Below are 18,632 nucleotides of genomic sequence, written 5' to 3'. Positions count from 1 at the left end.
GGTTCCAATAAAGCTTTATTTATAAAAGCAAGCCCCCAGCTTGCAGGTCAGAGTTTGCCATTTGATTTTTGTAAACGTTATACTCAAATATTATTTATATTTTTGACACCCTTTAAATTTTGTGCCTGGGGTAAGTCGCTCAGCCTTCTCAACCCAGTCCCTCCTTGTGAGGGGTGTGACTATCTCAGTGATAATCCATCTCTGTAATGTTCCATATCTAACACTCCTGTGCTTCCTTCCAGAACCAGGGGAAAGCTAGCTTTTGTCCCCAGAAGGCTGTAATGAATGCCCTACTGTAGCTTATCAAAAGCTAACTCTCAAGCCATACTGAATGAACCCTAGGCTGAAATTTACCCCCTATTGTGTTTCTTAAACTACTGCCAGTTCCATTGTCCAATATGGCTCACTAGAAGGGCTTCCCTGGTAGCTCAGACAGTAAAGAATCCCCCTGCAATGAGGGAGACCTGGGTTGACTCCCTGGGTTTGGAAGATCCCCTGGAGGAGGGCATGGCTACCCATTCCAGTATACTTGCCTGGAGAATCCCCATGGACAGAGGAGGCTGGCAGGGTGCAGTTTATGGGTTCGCAAAGAGTCAGACACGACTGAGCAACTAAGGGCACAGCGCAGAAGAGTTTGCACAAGTACATTTCTTTCTTTCTCACAGCATGCCAGTACAGGAGACATGGGTTCGATCCCTGCATCAGGAAGATCCCACAGGCCGCAGAGCAACTAAGCCCAAGTGCCACAGCTATTGAGCCTTTTGTAGAAACGTTCCAAATAACACCATGGTGGGACTGTAAAAATACCCTGATTTAGATGCACATTCTCTCCAGTCTTTACATGTACGTTAACAAAATGTTCAATTCACCCACCCACTTGGAAAATACAAAGCTCTTTCCTCCCTGATTTCATACTCTGCTCAGTCTCACCAAAGGATCTCATCCGGGCAGAATTCAATCCACTCCTTCCGCTGAAGATTCTGCTCCTCTTCAGTCATTCCTCAAAGAGACAGAACAGGAGCCCTGAGGCAGTTCCAGAAACTTTTCCTGCAGGACCCTCCCCCCAGACTCTGCCCTCACTTCTTACAGACTTGGAGGTACCCAGGAACATAGCTCAATCTGGGGCACCTTAGGTCCACAGGGCTGTTGACCACACAGCTGGGAATGAAAGAGAAAAGCTAGGAGAAAAGATCCAATGGAGAGAGGCGGCCAGAGTGATCAGGCATTTTTTGCTTTGTCTTTCTAACACTTCAACCCTGCCCTTACAATGTCACTGCTGCCTTTCTATCCCCGTCTCAGATAACCCGTAAGGGAGTTAGGAACAAGTAGCTCAAATGTGTTGTGTCAGGAATAAGTTACAGCCCAGTTACATGGAACAGGCTGTGGTTCAGACACTAGGGTCACTGTTGATCACACTTGTTTTGCCAAAAAGACTTAGGGCCTTAGCAATGGGGAACATTTCTAATCATTCCACCTTAGAAGCAGAGAAGGTAGAAGAGAATCAAAAGCCAAAATTTTCTTTAAAATGAAGAACATTAAAATGTGTGCAGCCTGGATGGGAGGGGAGTTTGGGGGGTGAACAGATACATGTATAGCTGAATCCTTTTGCTGTCTACTTGAAACTATCACAACATTGCTAATTGGCTATACCCCAATATAAAATGCTTGTAAAAAATAAAATGAAATAAAAAGAACAGGTGGCACCAGTGCTAAAGAATCTCCCTGCCAATACAGGAAAAACAAGAAACCTGGGTTCAATACCTGGGTTGGGAAGATCCCCTGGAGGAGGGCATGGCAACCTGCTCCAGTATTCTTGCCTGGAGAATCCCATGGACAGAGGAGCCTGGCGGGCTACAGTCATGGGGCAGTAAAGAGTCAGACGCAACTGAGTGACTCAGCACACAAAAGCCAACACTACAAGTGGGAAATGCTCCCTTGGGGATGTTAAGAGATACCAAGAGCTTCTTCCAAGCTCTAAACACCTGAACTCTGTCAGAGCAGGAAATGGCAGGAGCGGGTGGCCTGAAAAGAGTCCCTGGGCCTTGGGAATGTAGCTACTCTGCTTTGACAGCACCTGCAGCCTCATGCATGGAACCATGAAGCATTGCCCCAGCTTAGACCTCCTGGAGCCAGCCAGACCCAGGGGGCAGTGCTGTCCCCTGAGACAGGACTCTCCCCGAGAGTCCAAAGGGAAGTCCCTCGAGCCACACTTGTCTCTTGTTTTCAGATCGATGCCCTGACAGAAGTGGTGGCCGCTGTGAAAGGGAAGGTTGAAGTGTACCTGGATGGTGGGATCCGGACTGGCAACGATGTGCTGAAGGCTCTAGCCCTCGGGGCTAAGTGCGTTTTTGTGGGGAGACCCATCCTGTGGGGTCTTGCTTGCAAGGTGAGAGTGGTAAAATGAAAACCAACCGGAAGGCACCCCACTTCTCGTTTGTTTCCATGTGCTTCTGTGGTTTAACCCCCAAGTTTAACCAGTTTTTGGGGGTGCCGCAGATCCTGAAGGACGGTGTCACCTCGCCTGCCCCTCCACACTTCTTCCACAGCATGTCGTAAATTTTCAAGAGCTCTCACCCCCACAATTTTCCTCTTTGCTTTCCTTTATTCCCAACATAGTTCAAATTTCACAGATAGCCCCCATCCTCCCCACCACAGCTCTGAGCTCACTTAGAAATACTTTTTAATGTTTATTTACTTTGCTGCACCAGGTCTTAGTTGCAGCACGCAGGATCTTCAGTTCTGTTGTGGCATATGGGTTCTTTAGCGGAGGCACACGAACTCAAGGTGTATGGGATGTAGTTTCCTGACCAAGGATGAAACCCAGGCCCCCTGCATTGACAGCATGGAGTCTTCCAGAGACCACCAGGGAAGTCCCCTCACTTAGTATTGAAACTCAGCCTGTGGTCAGGATGTTCCTTCACGCCTCTCCGTGTCTCCTCTTTTCTCTGTCTTGTGAGCAGGGTGAACATGGTGTTAAGGAAGTTTTGGATATTTTAAAAAATGAATTCCACACTTCCATGACCCTGACAGGTAAGTTTTTACCATTCTTTTACTAACTCAGAACTGAAAGCAGGCTGTATAAAGAACAGAAGCTCGGGTCCTTCCTTCTCACTTGCCTCCCGCAAACCCAGAGAGGGCGCAGAGGAAATGCCCGAGACAAAAGTGGAATGAAAATGTTAGTCGCTCAGTCAGGTCTGACTCTTTGTGACCCCGTGGACTGTAGGCCCACCAGGCTCCTCTGTCCGTGGGATTTCCCAGGCAAGAGCACTGGAGTGGGCAGCCATTTCCTCCCCCAGGGGATCTTCCCGACCCAGGGATCGAACCTGAGTCTCTTGCATTACAGACGGATTCTCTACCATCTGAGCCAGTCAAGTACAAACTCAGAATGTGATACATCTGCTACAAAAGCAAATGCAATTTCAGATTGTGGTAAAGAGGGTCCCATTTCACTCTGGCCTGCTCAGATCCCATCAAACTTGTCAGATGTAGTTCTGGGGGTGAACTTTAAGTAAGATTCATGGATTGTGAAGAGTAGAGAAATTAAGTCACGGGGAAAGCATGGAGGAGCTGGGGAGGTGGAAGCAAGCAGGATGACAGAACAGAGAGAAGGAGAAACATCATCCAGGTAACCAGTCAGCAAGACAAACTCAAATGTCTCAAATTTACACACAGGCAGGTATCAGGCAAAACTGAGATGACTGTAAAGCAGTGCTCATAAAAACTTACATGTGTTCAGCAAGTCCATGTGATCACTGGAATCCAGTGATCCTGTGAAATAGTGATTCTCGGCTAATGATGGTAACTTCCCTCTTCAGAATCATTTGGTTTGGGGGTGGGGGGTGGCTTATCTTTTTTTCTCATTGGCACAATGATGCAAGGTTGGTGTTGGAGGTATTCAGTACTCAGGGGTCAAGGATGCTGAATGTCCTAAAATGCTTGGAGCTGCCTCAAACAAAATTGGCCTGCCCAAATGCCAGTCATCAGTAGCTCTGTCTCTGATTGTCTTTGTCTGCTGTAGATGGTAATAGATTATAATGTGAGAGGCAGATAAGATAAACCCAAATAAGACCTCCATTCATGCCTCAATTCTAAAATTTGGTAATAACAGAAACTTCCTCCAGAAGTAACAAAATAATGAATCAAGAGCTCTGAAGAGGAGTCAAGACCATTTTTGTGCCATTGACTTATTTCCACAGATGAAGCTACCAAGTGTCTGCCATCTGCCAGGCTTAAGGAAAGGTGTCCAGGTCTTTTCTAGTCTGGTTTTCATCAGCTATTTAGACAAGTATCTTGTACTCAGCATCCAAGCTACATAGTGTTCCTTGGGGCTGTGACCTCAGCCTTTTGAGCTTAAATAGTATAAGCTAGAAAACTCAGACCAGCATTAATGCCAGTCCCTTTCAACTGAGTAGATTAATAGGAAAAATGGGGGGAAGTGGATTAAGGCATCAAGGACCAGGACTGTCCATTTGGGGCCAATGTCTATGAAGATAAGCCAATAAATAACCCAAGGTTGCCAAGTCTCTCCCGTGAGGGTGAGGAGGGCACAAGTGTGAACAGATACTGTGTTGATGTCTTTTGCCCTTGGGGGGGAGAGAGAGATGGGAAGATCTAGGAGTTTCTGCAGGTTCCAAGAGGTTGAGGTGACTTCTCCTGCTCCCCCAATATTTTCTCCTGTCTTCGTGATACTATGTCTGAACTTTTAAAACAGAAGCCTGGCGGGGGAATTCACAATAACAAAGCTTTTTTATTCCACCAAAAGTTTATACTTAACAACCAATGGGATGGAAATAGAGGCTGGAAAATCTTTTTCTAAAACAGAGGGTAGAGAGCACTCTTTTTAAATGGGGTCAGGAAAAAAAGAAAGAATAAATAGGATGATGAATACTTTTATGCCTAAATTTTTATATCCCTTTCCTTCTAATTTTTCTCCAATGAGAATGTATTGTTTAAATGCAGAGAAAGAATGACTAATCAACAACCAAATATGGGATGGGCAGGAGGGTTTGGGGAAGAAGGGAAAGAAGAAAAAACTTAAGCTGAAGGGCATCCCTCAGCATTCTCTGTGAGTATTGGTCCCGCAGGAAAGACTCCTCAAGCTGGTCCCTGGGGAGAAGGGGGTCTCAGGTGAGGAAGGCTGTGTTTTTGGTGGAACTCACTCAAATAGAAAATCATAATGTGAAACTCCACAGAATTTCACATTCAGTTCAGTTCAGTTCAGTTCAGTCATTCAGTTGTGTCTGACTCTTTGCGATCCCTTGAACCGCAACACACCAGGCCTCCCTGTCCATCACCAACTCCCCGAGTCCACCCAAACCCCCATGTCCATTGAGTCGGTGATGCCATCCAACCATCTTATCCTCTGTCATCCCCTTCTCCTCCTGCCCTCAATCTTTCCCAGCATCAGGGTCTTTTCAAATGACTCAGCTCTTCCCATCAGGTGGCCAAAGTATTGGAGTTTCAGCTTCAACATCAGTCCTTCCAATGAACACCCAGGACTGATCTCCTTTAGGATGGACTGGTTGGATCTCCTTGCAGTCCAAGATTAGCTCTTCCGCACACAATGCATGTAAGATGCTTGACACAAAACCAGCACCCAGGAGGTGATCAGTCAATATGACTTCTCTATCCTAATTCTCCTGGAGATGTGTGACATTTTTCCTCAGTGATCTTGTGACATCGCAGCCCTGAGAAGAGAATCCTATTTGCACTATTGTGAAATCAAAATAAGCTTAGAAATCATCTTTTCCTAATTGTGAGACCATATGCCAAAACTGTGTATATATGAATGTTACAATCCCAGTTTGCCTTGGAAAACAAAACTGTGCACATATAAATCATGTGTGCACAGACCTCACTTAGGTCTCATCTCTTGTAAGGGGCAGGGGCTGAAACAGAAGAGTATATGAATCTTCTTGAGTTTTATTGCTCAAAATTACCTGCTTTGTTTTAATTTAGCCAAAGTGTTTTAGTGTGAATATCCTCCTAATTTACAGTAATGAAAAAACAAGAATACATTGTAATAGTGAATTCACTCTTAAACCTTTAGTGAACCTCTACCAAGAACAAGGCAATGTCCCTAGTATTATGTGGACCAAGACTCCATCTGATGAGCTTATACTGATAAATAGAACAAGTACACAAATAGCACCAGGGCTTAAATGGGAACAGATGCTTCAGTGTCTCAAAATGGTATCACACACTTTGATGCAACTACTGAGACATTTTTACATAGCTTAAATATTTATTTCTACTATAATGTATCAGCAGTTTCTATTTTGGCATTTCTGTGCTCCTTGAGGAAATCTACCCTCTCCAAAGCTCTCTGCCCTGTGGAAACCCAGAGCTGTCAAAATCATTGTCACTTCTGATGAGAGCACCTCTGGCTCCAAATTCCCGCTTCTGCTGACTTAGTTCATTTTATGAGTTATTTATGCATCCTTCACCTGCCATTCCTGTCACCTATCATCAACACCAGGGGCTTCCCTTGTGGCTCAGTAGTAAAGAATCTGCCTGCCAATTCAGGAGACGCAAGTTTGATCCCTTTGTTGAGAAGATCCCCTGGAGAAGGAAAATGGCAACCCACTCCAGTATTCTTGCCTGGGATAATCCCATGGGACAGAGGAGCCTGGCGGGCTACAGTCCACAGCGTTGCAAGATTCAGACATGACTTGGTGAATAAACAAACACAAATAATCAACACAGACATAAAACTCAACTCTTTCCTCTGCTTACATTTTCGGAAAAAGGGCCTCTCATTAATATGCCTCTGCAAATAATACAGTTTTCTAGTTGGGTTTTTGGAGATAACCATACACACATCACAGATGGGGAAGAACTTATGAAATATTACACGCTGTCTTACTCAACTTCTTATCACCGGTGAATTTTCCTGAGTCCACAATTCTGCAGCTGACATTATCTCTTTCTCCCTTCTCTTTTGTCATCTTATCTGGAGTCACTCTCTTCAATTCCTGTGTCTCATCTCTATGACAGTCCAGTTTTGCACTTTAATTAAGATCCTCCACTAAAGAAAGATATTCTGCTTTAAAACTTTTTTTTAGAAGACAGTTGTATGAAACATTCACCGCATCTTGTCTGCTTTCCTTGAGCCCTCATCCTTCCTGACTGATACTTCCTGCCTCCTGAAGGCTTATCCAAAGTGTATGCAGTTGCTTCCGTCATGTCTGACTCTTTTGTGACCCATGGACTATAACCACCAGGCTCCTCTGACCATGGGATTCTGCAGGCAAGAATGCTGGAATGGGTTGTCATTTCCTCCTCCAGGGGATCTTCCTGACCCAGGGATCGAACCGACATTCCCTGCATTGCAGGCGGATTCTTTGCCGCTCGGAAAGCCCCAGGGTTTATCTGGATGGCAATACAAGTCAGGTGTTTTCACTGCACACAAACTGACTTTTCAAAAGGCTGAAATACTGCTTTTACATTTTTACCATGCCATTTTGCCATGGCTGTTTTAAAAGAGAACACAGGCACAGATAGGCTCACAGAACAATCCCCAGTGTAATCAGAATTATGGGATATGTTCTGTACGTATAACATCTTAGTAGGGTGAGGACAAGGCTCAAGGCTTTCTACCCCCATGGTGGGGTGGTGACTGAGGTTTCAGAGAAATGAGCTTTTAAACTACATTTTTTTCTTTTCTTAGGTTGCCGATCAGTTGCTGAGATCAATCAGGACCTGATCCAGTTCTCCAGATTGTAAAGAGAGCCGATGGCCTGACTGCAGAGTTTGCCCACAGGAGGAAGACAAAATCACAGTAGGGTGTGTGATGCCCTCTTGCCTCAGTCCCATCCTGGCCAGCAACTTACCCCTGCACCCTCAACCACTCCACTCCAAATCCCTGATCTCCCTCAAATACGCCAATGCTCTTCTTTGCCTCACTGCCTTGTATATGTTGCTCTCTTGCCCAAAATCCTCCTCTGAAAGCAGAGATCTTAAAAGAGCAGATCAGCAATGGCTGAAATAGCTAGTGATTAAAACTATTTGAATATACTATGTTTCTATGAAATAACTATGGAAATCTGTACCCGAGAACAGAAGAGCTATACATATAAAATATTCCCCAACAAAAATCATACTCCTATCTGTAGACAACAGAGAAATAATATAGTTAAAAACATAAGCTTTGGAGTCATACAGACATAAGATTACCAGGACTGTGACTGACAAACTGTGAGACTTGGGAATGTTTTTTGATCTCTGTTCTTCCAAGTCTTTGTGTATAAAATGAGGTTTATAATACCTAGCCTATTAGGTTGGGAGAAAGATTAAGAGAGATAACATACATAAAGTTCAGAGCACAATGCTTAGCCCCTAAGTTTAAGAGAGTAGCTTTTGGACTTCCCTGGTGGCCCAGTGGTTAAGACTTCACCTTCTAATGTAGGGGGTGTGGGTTCAAGCTATGGTGGGGGAGTTAAGTTCCCACATGCTGCAGGATGTGGCCCAAAATTAAAATACATAAATAAAACTTGAAAAATTCCTCTTAAAAAAGAAAGAGCTAGTAGCTTTTATGATTATTATTTGGCAAATTCCTATTTATCTTTTAAGATCTTATTCAAATATCACCTATTCTTACCTGGCTACTTGCTAAAGGTTTCCTATTGTGCTTTGCACATTATACTATTACAATCCTTATTATAATGTGTTATGTTTATTGGTCTCTCTCCATAAATATAATTTACATGTCTCTGAGCAAGAAACTATATGCTTGGTACTGGGTTTGGCATATAGCAGCATCTCAATAAACATTTGTAGGATGGATAGATGGGTGGATGGACTGAAAGGGGTGAAAGGAGAGATGGGAAAATGAATAAATGCCGTATCAGAGTAAACCCCCCCCCGCAGAACAGCAGTCAGCAAGAATAGACGTCTAGAGCAGGGGCACTTGGCTGAATAAGATCTAGCACTTGAAGACATCAAGGAAGTTAAGGATAAATTCCCAGTATCCTAAATAAATATTGATAATTTCATAACTGGCATTCATGTTCTATCTTGGTCCTTGTTATAGTCTGTTTTCTATACAACAATCATTGACTTTTTTAAGTACAAGCAAATCCTACTAGTTTAGTGCTTAATTCAGTCATTCAGTCATGTCCAACTCTTTGCAAGCCCGTGGACTGCAGAATGCCAGCCTTCTTTGTCCATCACCAACTCCCGGAGCTTGCTTAAACTCATGTCCATCAAGCTGGTGATGCCATCCAACCATCTCATTCTCTGTTATCCCCTTCTCATGCCTTCAATCTTTCCTAGCATCAGGGTCCTTTGTAATGAGTGGGCTCTTTGTATCAGGCGGCCAAAGTATTGGAGCTTCAGCCTCAGCATCAGTCCCTCCAATGATTATTCAGTACTGATTTCCTTTAGGATTGACTGGTTTGATTTCCTTGCAGTCCAAGGGACACTCAAGAGTCTTCTCCAACACCACAGTTCAAAAGAATCAATTCTTGGGTGCTCAGCTTTCTTTATGGTCCAACTCTCACATTCATACGTGACTACTGGAAAATCCACAGCTTTGACTAGACAAACGTTTGTTGGCAAAGTAATGTCTCTGCTTTTTAATATGCTGTCTAGGTTTGTCATAGGTTTTCTTTCAAGGAGCAAGTGTTTCAATTTCATGGCTGCAGTCACCATCTGCAGTGATTTTGGAGCCCAAGAAAATAAAGTCAGCCACTGTTTCCATCGTTTCCCCATCTATTTGCCATGAAGTGATGGGACCAGATGCAATGATCTTCGATAGGCAAATCCTATACCTCACCTGTTTCAGGCTTCTATGGCTTCCTATTCCGTTCAGTATCAATTCTACACCGAGCACCAGCTCTCCAGGAGATTGCATGATCTGGTTCTTCCTGATTCTTCCCTCAGCCTCCACTCTCCCCTTCCACCATTATGCCTTAGCCAAAAGGCATCCTTTCTATTCCTTTTTTAAAATAAAATTTATTTTTATTTCTAATTGGAGGATAATCACTTTACAATGGTTGGTCTCTGCTGTACCACAAAGTGAATCAGCTATAAGTATACTCATATCCCCTCCCCCTTGAACCTCCCTCCCACCCACTCCCACCCCATCCCACCCCATCCCACCCCATCCCACCCCATCCCATCCCTCTAGGTCGTCACTGTTGAGCTCCCTGTGCTATATAGCAGCTTCCCACCAGCTATCTACTTTGCACATGGTAATGTATATATTTCAACGCTACTCTCTCAGTTCATCCCACCTTCTCCTTCCCCCTCGGTGTCCACAAGTCCATTCTCTACATCTGCATCTCTGTTTCTTAAACAAGTAAAACTCTTTCCTCTGGACTTTCATCCTTATTATTCCCTCTACATAAAATGTCCTTCCCCATCCTCTTCCCATGACTGGCTCTTTCCCTATAGTTAGATCTCAGCTTAGCTCAGACGGTAAAGAATCTGCCTTCAGTGCAGAAGACCTGAGTGCAATCCTTGGATTGGGAAGATCCCCTGCAGAAGGGAATGGCAACCCACTCCAGTATTCTTGCCTGGAGAATCCCATGGACAGAGGAGTCTGGCAGGCTACAGTCCATGGGGTTGTAAAGAGTCAGACAAGACTGAGCGACTAACTACACTTAAATGTCACCACCCCAATCAGATGAGAGTTCCCTGACCATCCCATCTAGAATAGTCTCTCCTTTACTCATCACATCACCCTGTGTTTTCCCCTCCCAGCACTTAATACAACTGGCAATTAACTTATCCTTTGTTTATTGTTCATTTGCACCAGGACAGCACCCTTTATCAGCTGTGGTCACCTCTTCATTTCCAGAGCATGAACCAGGCCCAGCTCCATGGAAGGCTTTCAATAAATATGTGTTAAATGAATTAATCCAGAAAGACAAAGCTGAATCAAACTGCATTGCCATATATGGAGAAATATAGTGGTCCCAGAGGGAACACAGTTAGTTAGCAACAGAAAGAAGCTGGATCAGACAGTATCTAAGCCAACAGACATGGAAAGTCTCCTATCATTCCTAGGCCAACACTTTTCTGCATGAACTCCTGCCATAACAAAGGTCCCCTGTTGCCCAGATTATCCTATATAACCAAGGTCAAGGGAACATTAGATAGCATGGGAAACATGGAAAGAGAAGTCAGTCCTGTGGTAGCCTCCCTGATCATAACTGTTAATGCTCTAACCATCTGCCTAACCCAAAGGTATGGCGTATATGCCACCTATATATTTGTAAAGAGAACGTAAACTGTGGTGGCATTAGAGAATCTTGTTTGCCTATACTGGGGTATATTTAAGAGATGTGAACACCCAGACTCCCAAATCATCAATTCCTTTGATCCTTCTCTGAATAAAAGATCTTTAAAGGGCAGATCAGCAATGACTGAAACAGCTCTGTTTTTTTGTACTATATCTTTATGATATAACTGTGGAAATTTGGACTCTGGACAGAGAGCTATCCACATAAAATATTCCCCAACAAAAATCATACTCCCTATCTATCAGACAGGGCAGAACAGATGAATCAGATGAAAGAAGGAAAGTAAAGTTACTATAGTTAGAATACTTAAAGAGCAGTAGCCTCTTTATAAAATTGTGGTCTTTGAAAAAAGGCCCAGGAGAGTGAGTTAGATGGCATTGTTAATGGGTTTTAAAAGGAAAAAGGTAATTGACCATGACCCTTGTGCTAGACCCTATCTTTTTATTCAATTAAAAGTTAAAATTGGCTCCTTCATTGTCAGGCTCATGGTCAGTTTAAGGCAAGGAGGGTCTTAACTTGGCAGCAAGAATAGGTGCTTGTGCTCAAAGTTTAGGGACATAGTAAGTAAGTGCCATGTCCAAGGGCACCTGCCTGGCTGACACAGAGATCACAGTTGCACAGCTGTGGGATAGGAGGCCTAAATGACCATGGGTTTGAAGAAGGCCCTCAACACGCAGACTGGAGAAGAAACATGGGGAACGCTCACAGGATCTAAAAGGGTTATGGCGCAGGGGTGGTCATAGTGTAGACTAATTCACACACTGCTGCAGGAATCTTCGGGAATTTTTTTTACTTTAGTTCACAGAGCCAAGACCAAAGACATGAGAAAACAGAAAAGCAAGAGAAAGCCTAAAACATTTGTGCTTGTGACCTAGGATGCTACAGAACCTAAGGGCCCATTAAGGATGCCTATTCTGTGTAGCACGCTGACCTCCAGGAGAGGTAGTAAAAAGAGAGTTTTCAGACAAGAGCTTCGGGTACTCTGGAAACAAATTAAAATAGATTGTATCGGTCCTTGAGGGGCTTCCGGGGTGTAAAGAATCCACCTGCCAATGCAGGAGATGAGGGTTCGATCCCTGGGTTGGGACTATCCCCAGGAGGAGGAAATGGCAACCCACTCCAGTATTCTTGATGGGACAATCCCATGGACAGAGGAGCCTGGGGTTGCCAAGTGTCGGACATGCCTGAGAGACAAGCATGCACACAGGCATCAGTTCTTGCCCAATAAGTGAGAAAGGAGTTGCAGGCTTTCTCAATAGAGTGCTCAACCAACTAAAGAGATTAAAGTCTTAAAAATAATCTCTTACACAAGGATCCCCAAGAACATGGTCTCTGCCAGTAGAAAGGCTTTGGGCAGACTCCTGAGAGAACTGGACAGCCCAGCCACATCATGTCTAGATGGACTTTGCTCTTCTCTGCCCTGCTCCTCAGCTCCCATATCCCTGTCGCCCATTACGAGTCAGCATCGCATCCCCTGGGACTTACTGCACTTTCTAGAAATTCACTCTCTAGAATTCCACTTCTAGATCACAGAACTATGCCTCAGATACCACTTGTTGAAGTCTCTTCCAATTTGTGTTAAGTCTGTGACTCTGGTCTCATGATTCTCTTATGTCAGAAACCAGATGAGAATATCGCAGTACCACATTGCCCTTCGTGGTCCAAAAGAATAAATAGGCAGCGTTGACAGTAAGGTTTGAAACCAGAGAAATCACTGGTAGAACATCCACTCCCCTAGCCGCCTCACCACAATCTCATAAATCAGATTTTATTTTCATGCTAAGATTATCCTGCTGGCTGATGAACATGCAGTAAAACTGGCCAAGTTTCTCTGTAATAACTGTACTTATTACAGGGTACACTGCCGACTACCCCTTCTAAGTAGGCACGATGGCCAGGAAGCCTCTTCAGTCCTGAAATCACCAGCTGGGATCTTGACTGAGTTGTCCAGACTGGTCTGGGGTAAGAGAGAAACAAGTCGTAATAGCATATGGCTTGAAGGTAATTTGGTGTGCAGATAATGGAGTTTGCTTACTTTACAAGAGAATCTGGTGTAAGTTCTCCCTGGGCACATCTACTTGGGTGATAACTGTACTCTTTTTTCAGTCCTGGACACATGTCTGTGTTATTTTCTGAGTTGCTTTTCCTTCTGGACTCAGACGGATGGACCTAAGATTCAAAGTGATATGGGCAAAGATGTTATAAAGATAGTGTCCAATGAATCAGAAGTGTGGACAACAGAATGTCCTCAGTTACATGGAGGGATACATATGAAACATCAGAAGAGACTTCTTGGCCTCTAGAGATGTCCTACGTGCCTACGTATTCACTCTCTTCAGTTGTGTCCAACTCTTTGCAGACCTACAGACGTAGACCACCAGACTCCTCTGTGCATGGGATTCTCCAGGCAAGAATATTGGAGTGGGATGCCATGCCCTCCTTCAGGGGATCTTCCCAACCCAGGGATTGAACCTGTGTCTCTTGTGTCTCAAGCATTGCAGGTGGGTTCTTTACCACTAGTGCTACTTGGGAAGCCCAAAGATGTCATACACTAGAATGCATTTGTAAAGAAGGCAGAGAAGTCCTCCCCACTAGAAAGTTTCAACAATTGAACAGAACACTGAGTATGTAAAAGAAAAGCAATGTGTTCTGATAAAGAGGATCAGCTTTGGAGTCACTCCAGGGTCAGGCTATCTGTATTCAGATTCTGACCCCACTGTCTTCAAGACACTTAGCAAGACCCAAAACATCTTTTGCTTCTTCTACTAAATAATAATACCAATCTCCTTGGATTCTCACTGTGAAAATTAAACACTACAGGGGACTTCTGATTCCCAATATAGGATATAGGGAGCTTGGAAGTTGCCAGTCCACCCCCAAAACAAGCAAAATGTTGAACAAACTGAAAAATCGACAGCTCCTCTAGTCCCTTCAGAAGAGAGAGGTCACAGGGCTCACCACTGCCCCTCAGATTGGAAGAACTAGCAGATACAGAGAACTGTAATTTGTCTGAGCAGAAATCCATGAGCAGAAGCGTCCATGAAAACCAGCCCTGACATTAGAAAACCTGAACTGTAACTGATGAATAGCTGGAGGCTCAGTGTGGACAAATCTGAGAATTAAAAATTCCAGGAGGAAACAGTCAGGGGAGCCCCTGCCCCATGCTTTCGTTTTACCAACAGGAGCTCGACTAGGCTCTCACAGTGAATATCAGAGAAAAATCCCACAGAGCTTCCACTGGGAGGGGAAAGTAACCATTTTGAAGCACTCCAGTGAATTCTGTTCTTTTCTTTTTAATATTTATTATTTATTTACTTGGCTGCAGTGGGTTGTAGTTGCAGCAGGCAGGATCTAGTTCCCTGACCAGGGATCAAACCGGGGCCCCTTTCACTGGGAGCCTGGAGTCTCAGCCACTGGACCACCAGGGAAATCCCAATAGTACGCTCTGTTCTGAACTAGGCCTGCCCTCGAGAGGGACTTCCCAGATGGCTCAGTGGTAAAGAGCCTGCCAATGCAGGAGCCCAGGAGATGCGGGTTGGATCCCTAGGTCAGGAAGATATCCTGGAGGAGGAAATGGCAAGACACTCCAGTATTCTTGCTGATTTAATCCCATGGACAGAGGAGCCTGGCAGACTACAGTCCATGGGGGTCGCAAAGAGTTGGACATGACTGAGTGATTGAACAGGAGCATGCCCTCAAGAGAAACCACTTTAGCAGACCCTCACGTACTAGGATTTTATCACAACCTAACCAACTTGTCATTGTTCAGTCTCTCAGTCATGTCGGACTCTTTGTGACCCCATGGACTGCAGTACACCAGACTTTCCTGTCCATCACCATCTCTCAGAGCTTGCTCAAACTCATGTCCATTGAGTCAATGATGCCAAACCATCTCATCCTCTGTTGTCTCTTTCTCCTCCTGCCTTCAACCTTTCCCAGCATCAGGGTCTCTTCTAATAAGTCAGCTCTTCGCATCAGGTGGCCAAATCATTGGAGCTTCAGCTTCAGCATCAGTCCTTCCAATGAATATTAGGGATGATTTCCTTCAGGATTAACTGGTTGGACCTCCTTGCAGTCCAAGGGACTCTCAAGAGTCTTCTCCAACACCACAGCTCAAAAGCATCAATTCTTTGGTGCCCAGTCTTCTTTATAGTCCAACTCTCATACCCTCTAGCCATCCGGTCCCACTTAAGGGGGCAAGGAGGGACCAAGAAACACTGGTAAACTTCACAGTCCATGGTTACAGGCTCACCAAAAGACCAAGACTAACCACAGGACTAGAAAACACTTTCCCTAACACAGACCTTACCACCACATCACTACAGGCCTATTGACCAGAGTTCCTCTTACCCCGTACATCATGTCTGGCTTTACACTTCAATAACAATGAATAGTTCCATTTCCACTTGTCACTAATGCCAAAAAGAATTTCTATTCAAAGGTTTCTGTAAACAGTAGTAATTACATATATGCATGGACATCAAGAACTTGCAGGGCTTCCCTGGTGGTCCAATGGATAAGAATCTTCCTTGCAGCGCAAGGGATGCCAGTTTGATGCCTGGTTTGGGAAGGTTCCACATGCCTCGGAGCAACTAAGCCCATACACCACAACTACCAAGCCTGTACTCTGGAGCATGAGAGCCTAAACTACTTAGCCCACGTGCTTACAACTACAGAAGCCCACGTGCCCTAGAGCCTGTGTTCAACAACAAGAGAAGCCACTGCAATGAGAAACCCGCACAGCAACGAAGACCCAGCACAGCCAAAAATAAATAAACCAATAAGAAAAAAGAAGCCTACTACTCTCTTAAACAGGTTCTGTTTAGAGACAGACCACTTTTCTCTCTAAAGGGCCAGACGGTAAAATTTTAGGCACTGCAGACCACACAGTCTGTTGCATCTACTTAAGTCTGATGTCATAGCATGAAAGCTACGAGTATCAAATATTAAGTAGAGCAGACAAACTCCTTCTCCTTTTACCTATCTGGTACCCCTCCTTGTTATCATATACTTGGGGTATCTTTACACTGGGTTCTGTGTTGAGCTATTGGTACTGAATTTAAAAGGGTTAATGTATTCTTTCAAGAACGTGGTACATTTGATGGGACTGTTTAGAGGAAAGTTTTCAGTAATTGAATATGTTAAATGATTGTTAACAGTCCTTCTGTCAAGTGAGTAGAAAGACTAGCTAGACTAGAAAGACTCAGCTAGACTAGATAAGGCTACAGGTTTGGCAAACATCTAACTTTTTAAACCAATGGGCCCACAGGGAGTGGGTGAGCCTTTCCCCTGCACTCTTGACCTGCTTACACCCCTTACATTGCCTATCATCTGCTGGCTCCCCGGAGGCAAAACATATACCTTGTGACATTATTACAAACTGTCTGTCTCCTGCCTCTTACAAAATCAACTGACACAGCATAGAACATGGGGTATGAATCTGAACTAGCACATTCTACTTAAAGCTAGTCATCATGGATTTCCAGGGAGTATCACATACCAGCCAGTGGCTATACTCAGACAGACTATAACACGTGTACCTGGCATGTGGTTTAGAAGGAGTGCAATGTTTCCTTCTATTTCTAACAAACCTGTCACCTTTTCTCTGTCTCCATATCACTACTTGAGAGTGAGTTACCGTCCTCTGTCTTACACTTCCAAACTCCTTTCCCAGTGGATTTCTCTGAGTCTTCTTAGCTCATACTAATCTGTTCTACACACAGTAGCCAACGTGATCTTTTAAAAATGTAATTCTCATCATGCCACTGCATGACTCAAATTTCTTTTTTGATTTCACATTGCTCTTAGGAGAAAACCAAAATCATCATCACGACTTCCTTTCAAGATTATGCATGTCAAGGCCCAGCTCACCTTGACAACCTCATTTAATCCCACCCTCTCCCAGATTCTTCTGTTTCAGACATTTGTATTGTTCAGTTCCTTAAACTAACTCTCCAAATATACCACAATTTCTTTCTCTATTTACGCACTGATGGACATTTAGATTATTTGCATATCTTGTTTATTGTATATAAATATATATATATAATGCTGCAATGAACATGGGGGATGCATAAACCTTTTCAAGTTAGTGTTTTCATTTTCTTTGGATAAACATCCAAAAGTGGAACTGATGGATCATATGGTAGTTCTATTTTTATTTTTTCTAGGAGCCTCCATACTATTTTCTGTAGTGGGTGCAATTTACATTCCCACAAATAATACACAGTGGAGGGTTCCCTGTTCTCCACATCCTTACCAACACTTGTTATTTCTTATGATATGATAGATATTAACCCAGCTATATAAATACTTCCTTTAAGCATCAATGGTTTAAATACACCAAATAAGATTTAAAAAACAGAGACTGTCAGAGTGGATCAAAAAACAAGACCCAATTTTTTTTTGTAGTCACTCTATATACTTTTCATCTGTACCTCAACACACTCCAATTAGAATTTCAAAATCCATGGAAATTGCTCTTACCAAGTTACTTATGAACTCTGTGTTGTCAAAACCACTGGTCAATTGTTTTCTTCATTGCACTTGATGCTTCAGCAACATCCAACACAGTTGACCACATTTTCCTTCTTACGTACTTCCCTCGTGTGATTTTCCTAACGCCGTACTCTCCTGATCTTCCCCCTGCCTTACACCACTCTGGCTCAGTCACCTTAGCTGGCTCTTCCTCCTCTCTTCAACCTCTATATGTTGTTACGTTTTTTCTGGGTTTCAGTTCTGAGGCTTTTCCTTTCATCTACAAGCCTTCTCTCCGTGTAGCATCTCACCTAATCCTGTGGTTTAAAAAATTATCTTATGCTTTCTCTTCCCAAATTTGCCTCTCTAGAACTGTGGCACAAGGAACTTAAGTGGCCCAGGACTTTAACAACTTATCCAAGTAAAGGAATTCTCTCTTCCCAGCATGAGAGACATGAGTAGATCCCATGGAAACAGTGGCTTCTTTCCAAAGAGAGAGAAACACTTCCTATGAGCCCCATGGACTCCAGGTGCTGGGCAGTTGACTTTCCCATACAATTCTTTTTCAAAATTTATTATTTTTAATTACGATTTTTTTATTGTTAAAATATTTATTTATTTATTTTATTTGTCTATACCATATCTTAGCTGCGGTATGGGGGATCTTCTGTCTTCCTTGTGGCATGCAGGATCTTTAGTTGCAGCATGTGGGATCTAGTTTTCTGATCAGGGACCGAACCCAGGCCCCCTGTATTGGGAGCACAGAATCTTAGCCACTGGACCATCAGGGAAGTCCCCTCATATAACTTATAAACAGCTGGCACTCCAAATCCAGACTGCTTGGCACCAACAGTATATATGTTCCTCTATTGATTAGCCTGCTTTCTTGCGCTAACAGGATACAAAAAA

At 43.8% G+C, this 18,632-nt stretch overlaps 1 protein-coding gene and 1 long non-coding RNA gene across 5 annotated transcripts in view; one reads left to right on the top strand and one right to left on the bottom strand.

The window, feature by feature from the left end:
* The window catches only part of HAO2 (hydroxyacid oxidase 2), a 28,797-nt gene extending 19,795 nt beyond the window's left edge, over positions 1–9,002 (top strand). For 2 of the 3 annotated variants that reach the window (XM_020900700.2, XM_020900699.2), the window contains exons 6-8: positions 2,228–2,386; positions 2,961–3,030; positions 7,670–9,002. In XM_020900700.2, the coding sequence (XP_020756359.2) occupies positions 2,228–2,386; positions 2,961–3,030; positions 7,670–7,725 (285 nt within the window). In that variant the 3' untranslated portion in view covers positions 7,726–9,002. The remainder of the gene's footprint in view (positions 1–2,227; positions 2,387–2,960; positions 3,031–7,669) is intronic. The other variant, XM_020900697.2, reaches the window with a different exon arrangement.
* Positions 1–18,632, bottom strand: part of LOC110141724 (uncharacterized) — a 114,684-nt gene that overhangs the window by 92,030 nt on the left and 4,022 nt on the right. The window lies entirely within an intron of this gene.

The sequence above is a fragment of the Odocoileus virginianus genome, chromosome 5 (assembly GCF_023699985.2).
Source record: "Odocoileus virginianus isolate 20LAN1187 ecotype Illinois chromosome 5, Ovbor_1.2, whole genome shotgun sequence".
NCBI classification, from domain to species: domain Eukaryota; kingdom Metazoa; phylum Chordata; class Mammalia; order Artiodactyla; family Cervidae; genus Odocoileus; species Odocoileus virginianus.
The sequence above is the reverse complement of the archived record's forward strand: the minus strand, read 5'-3'. Positions and strand labels throughout refer to the sequence as shown.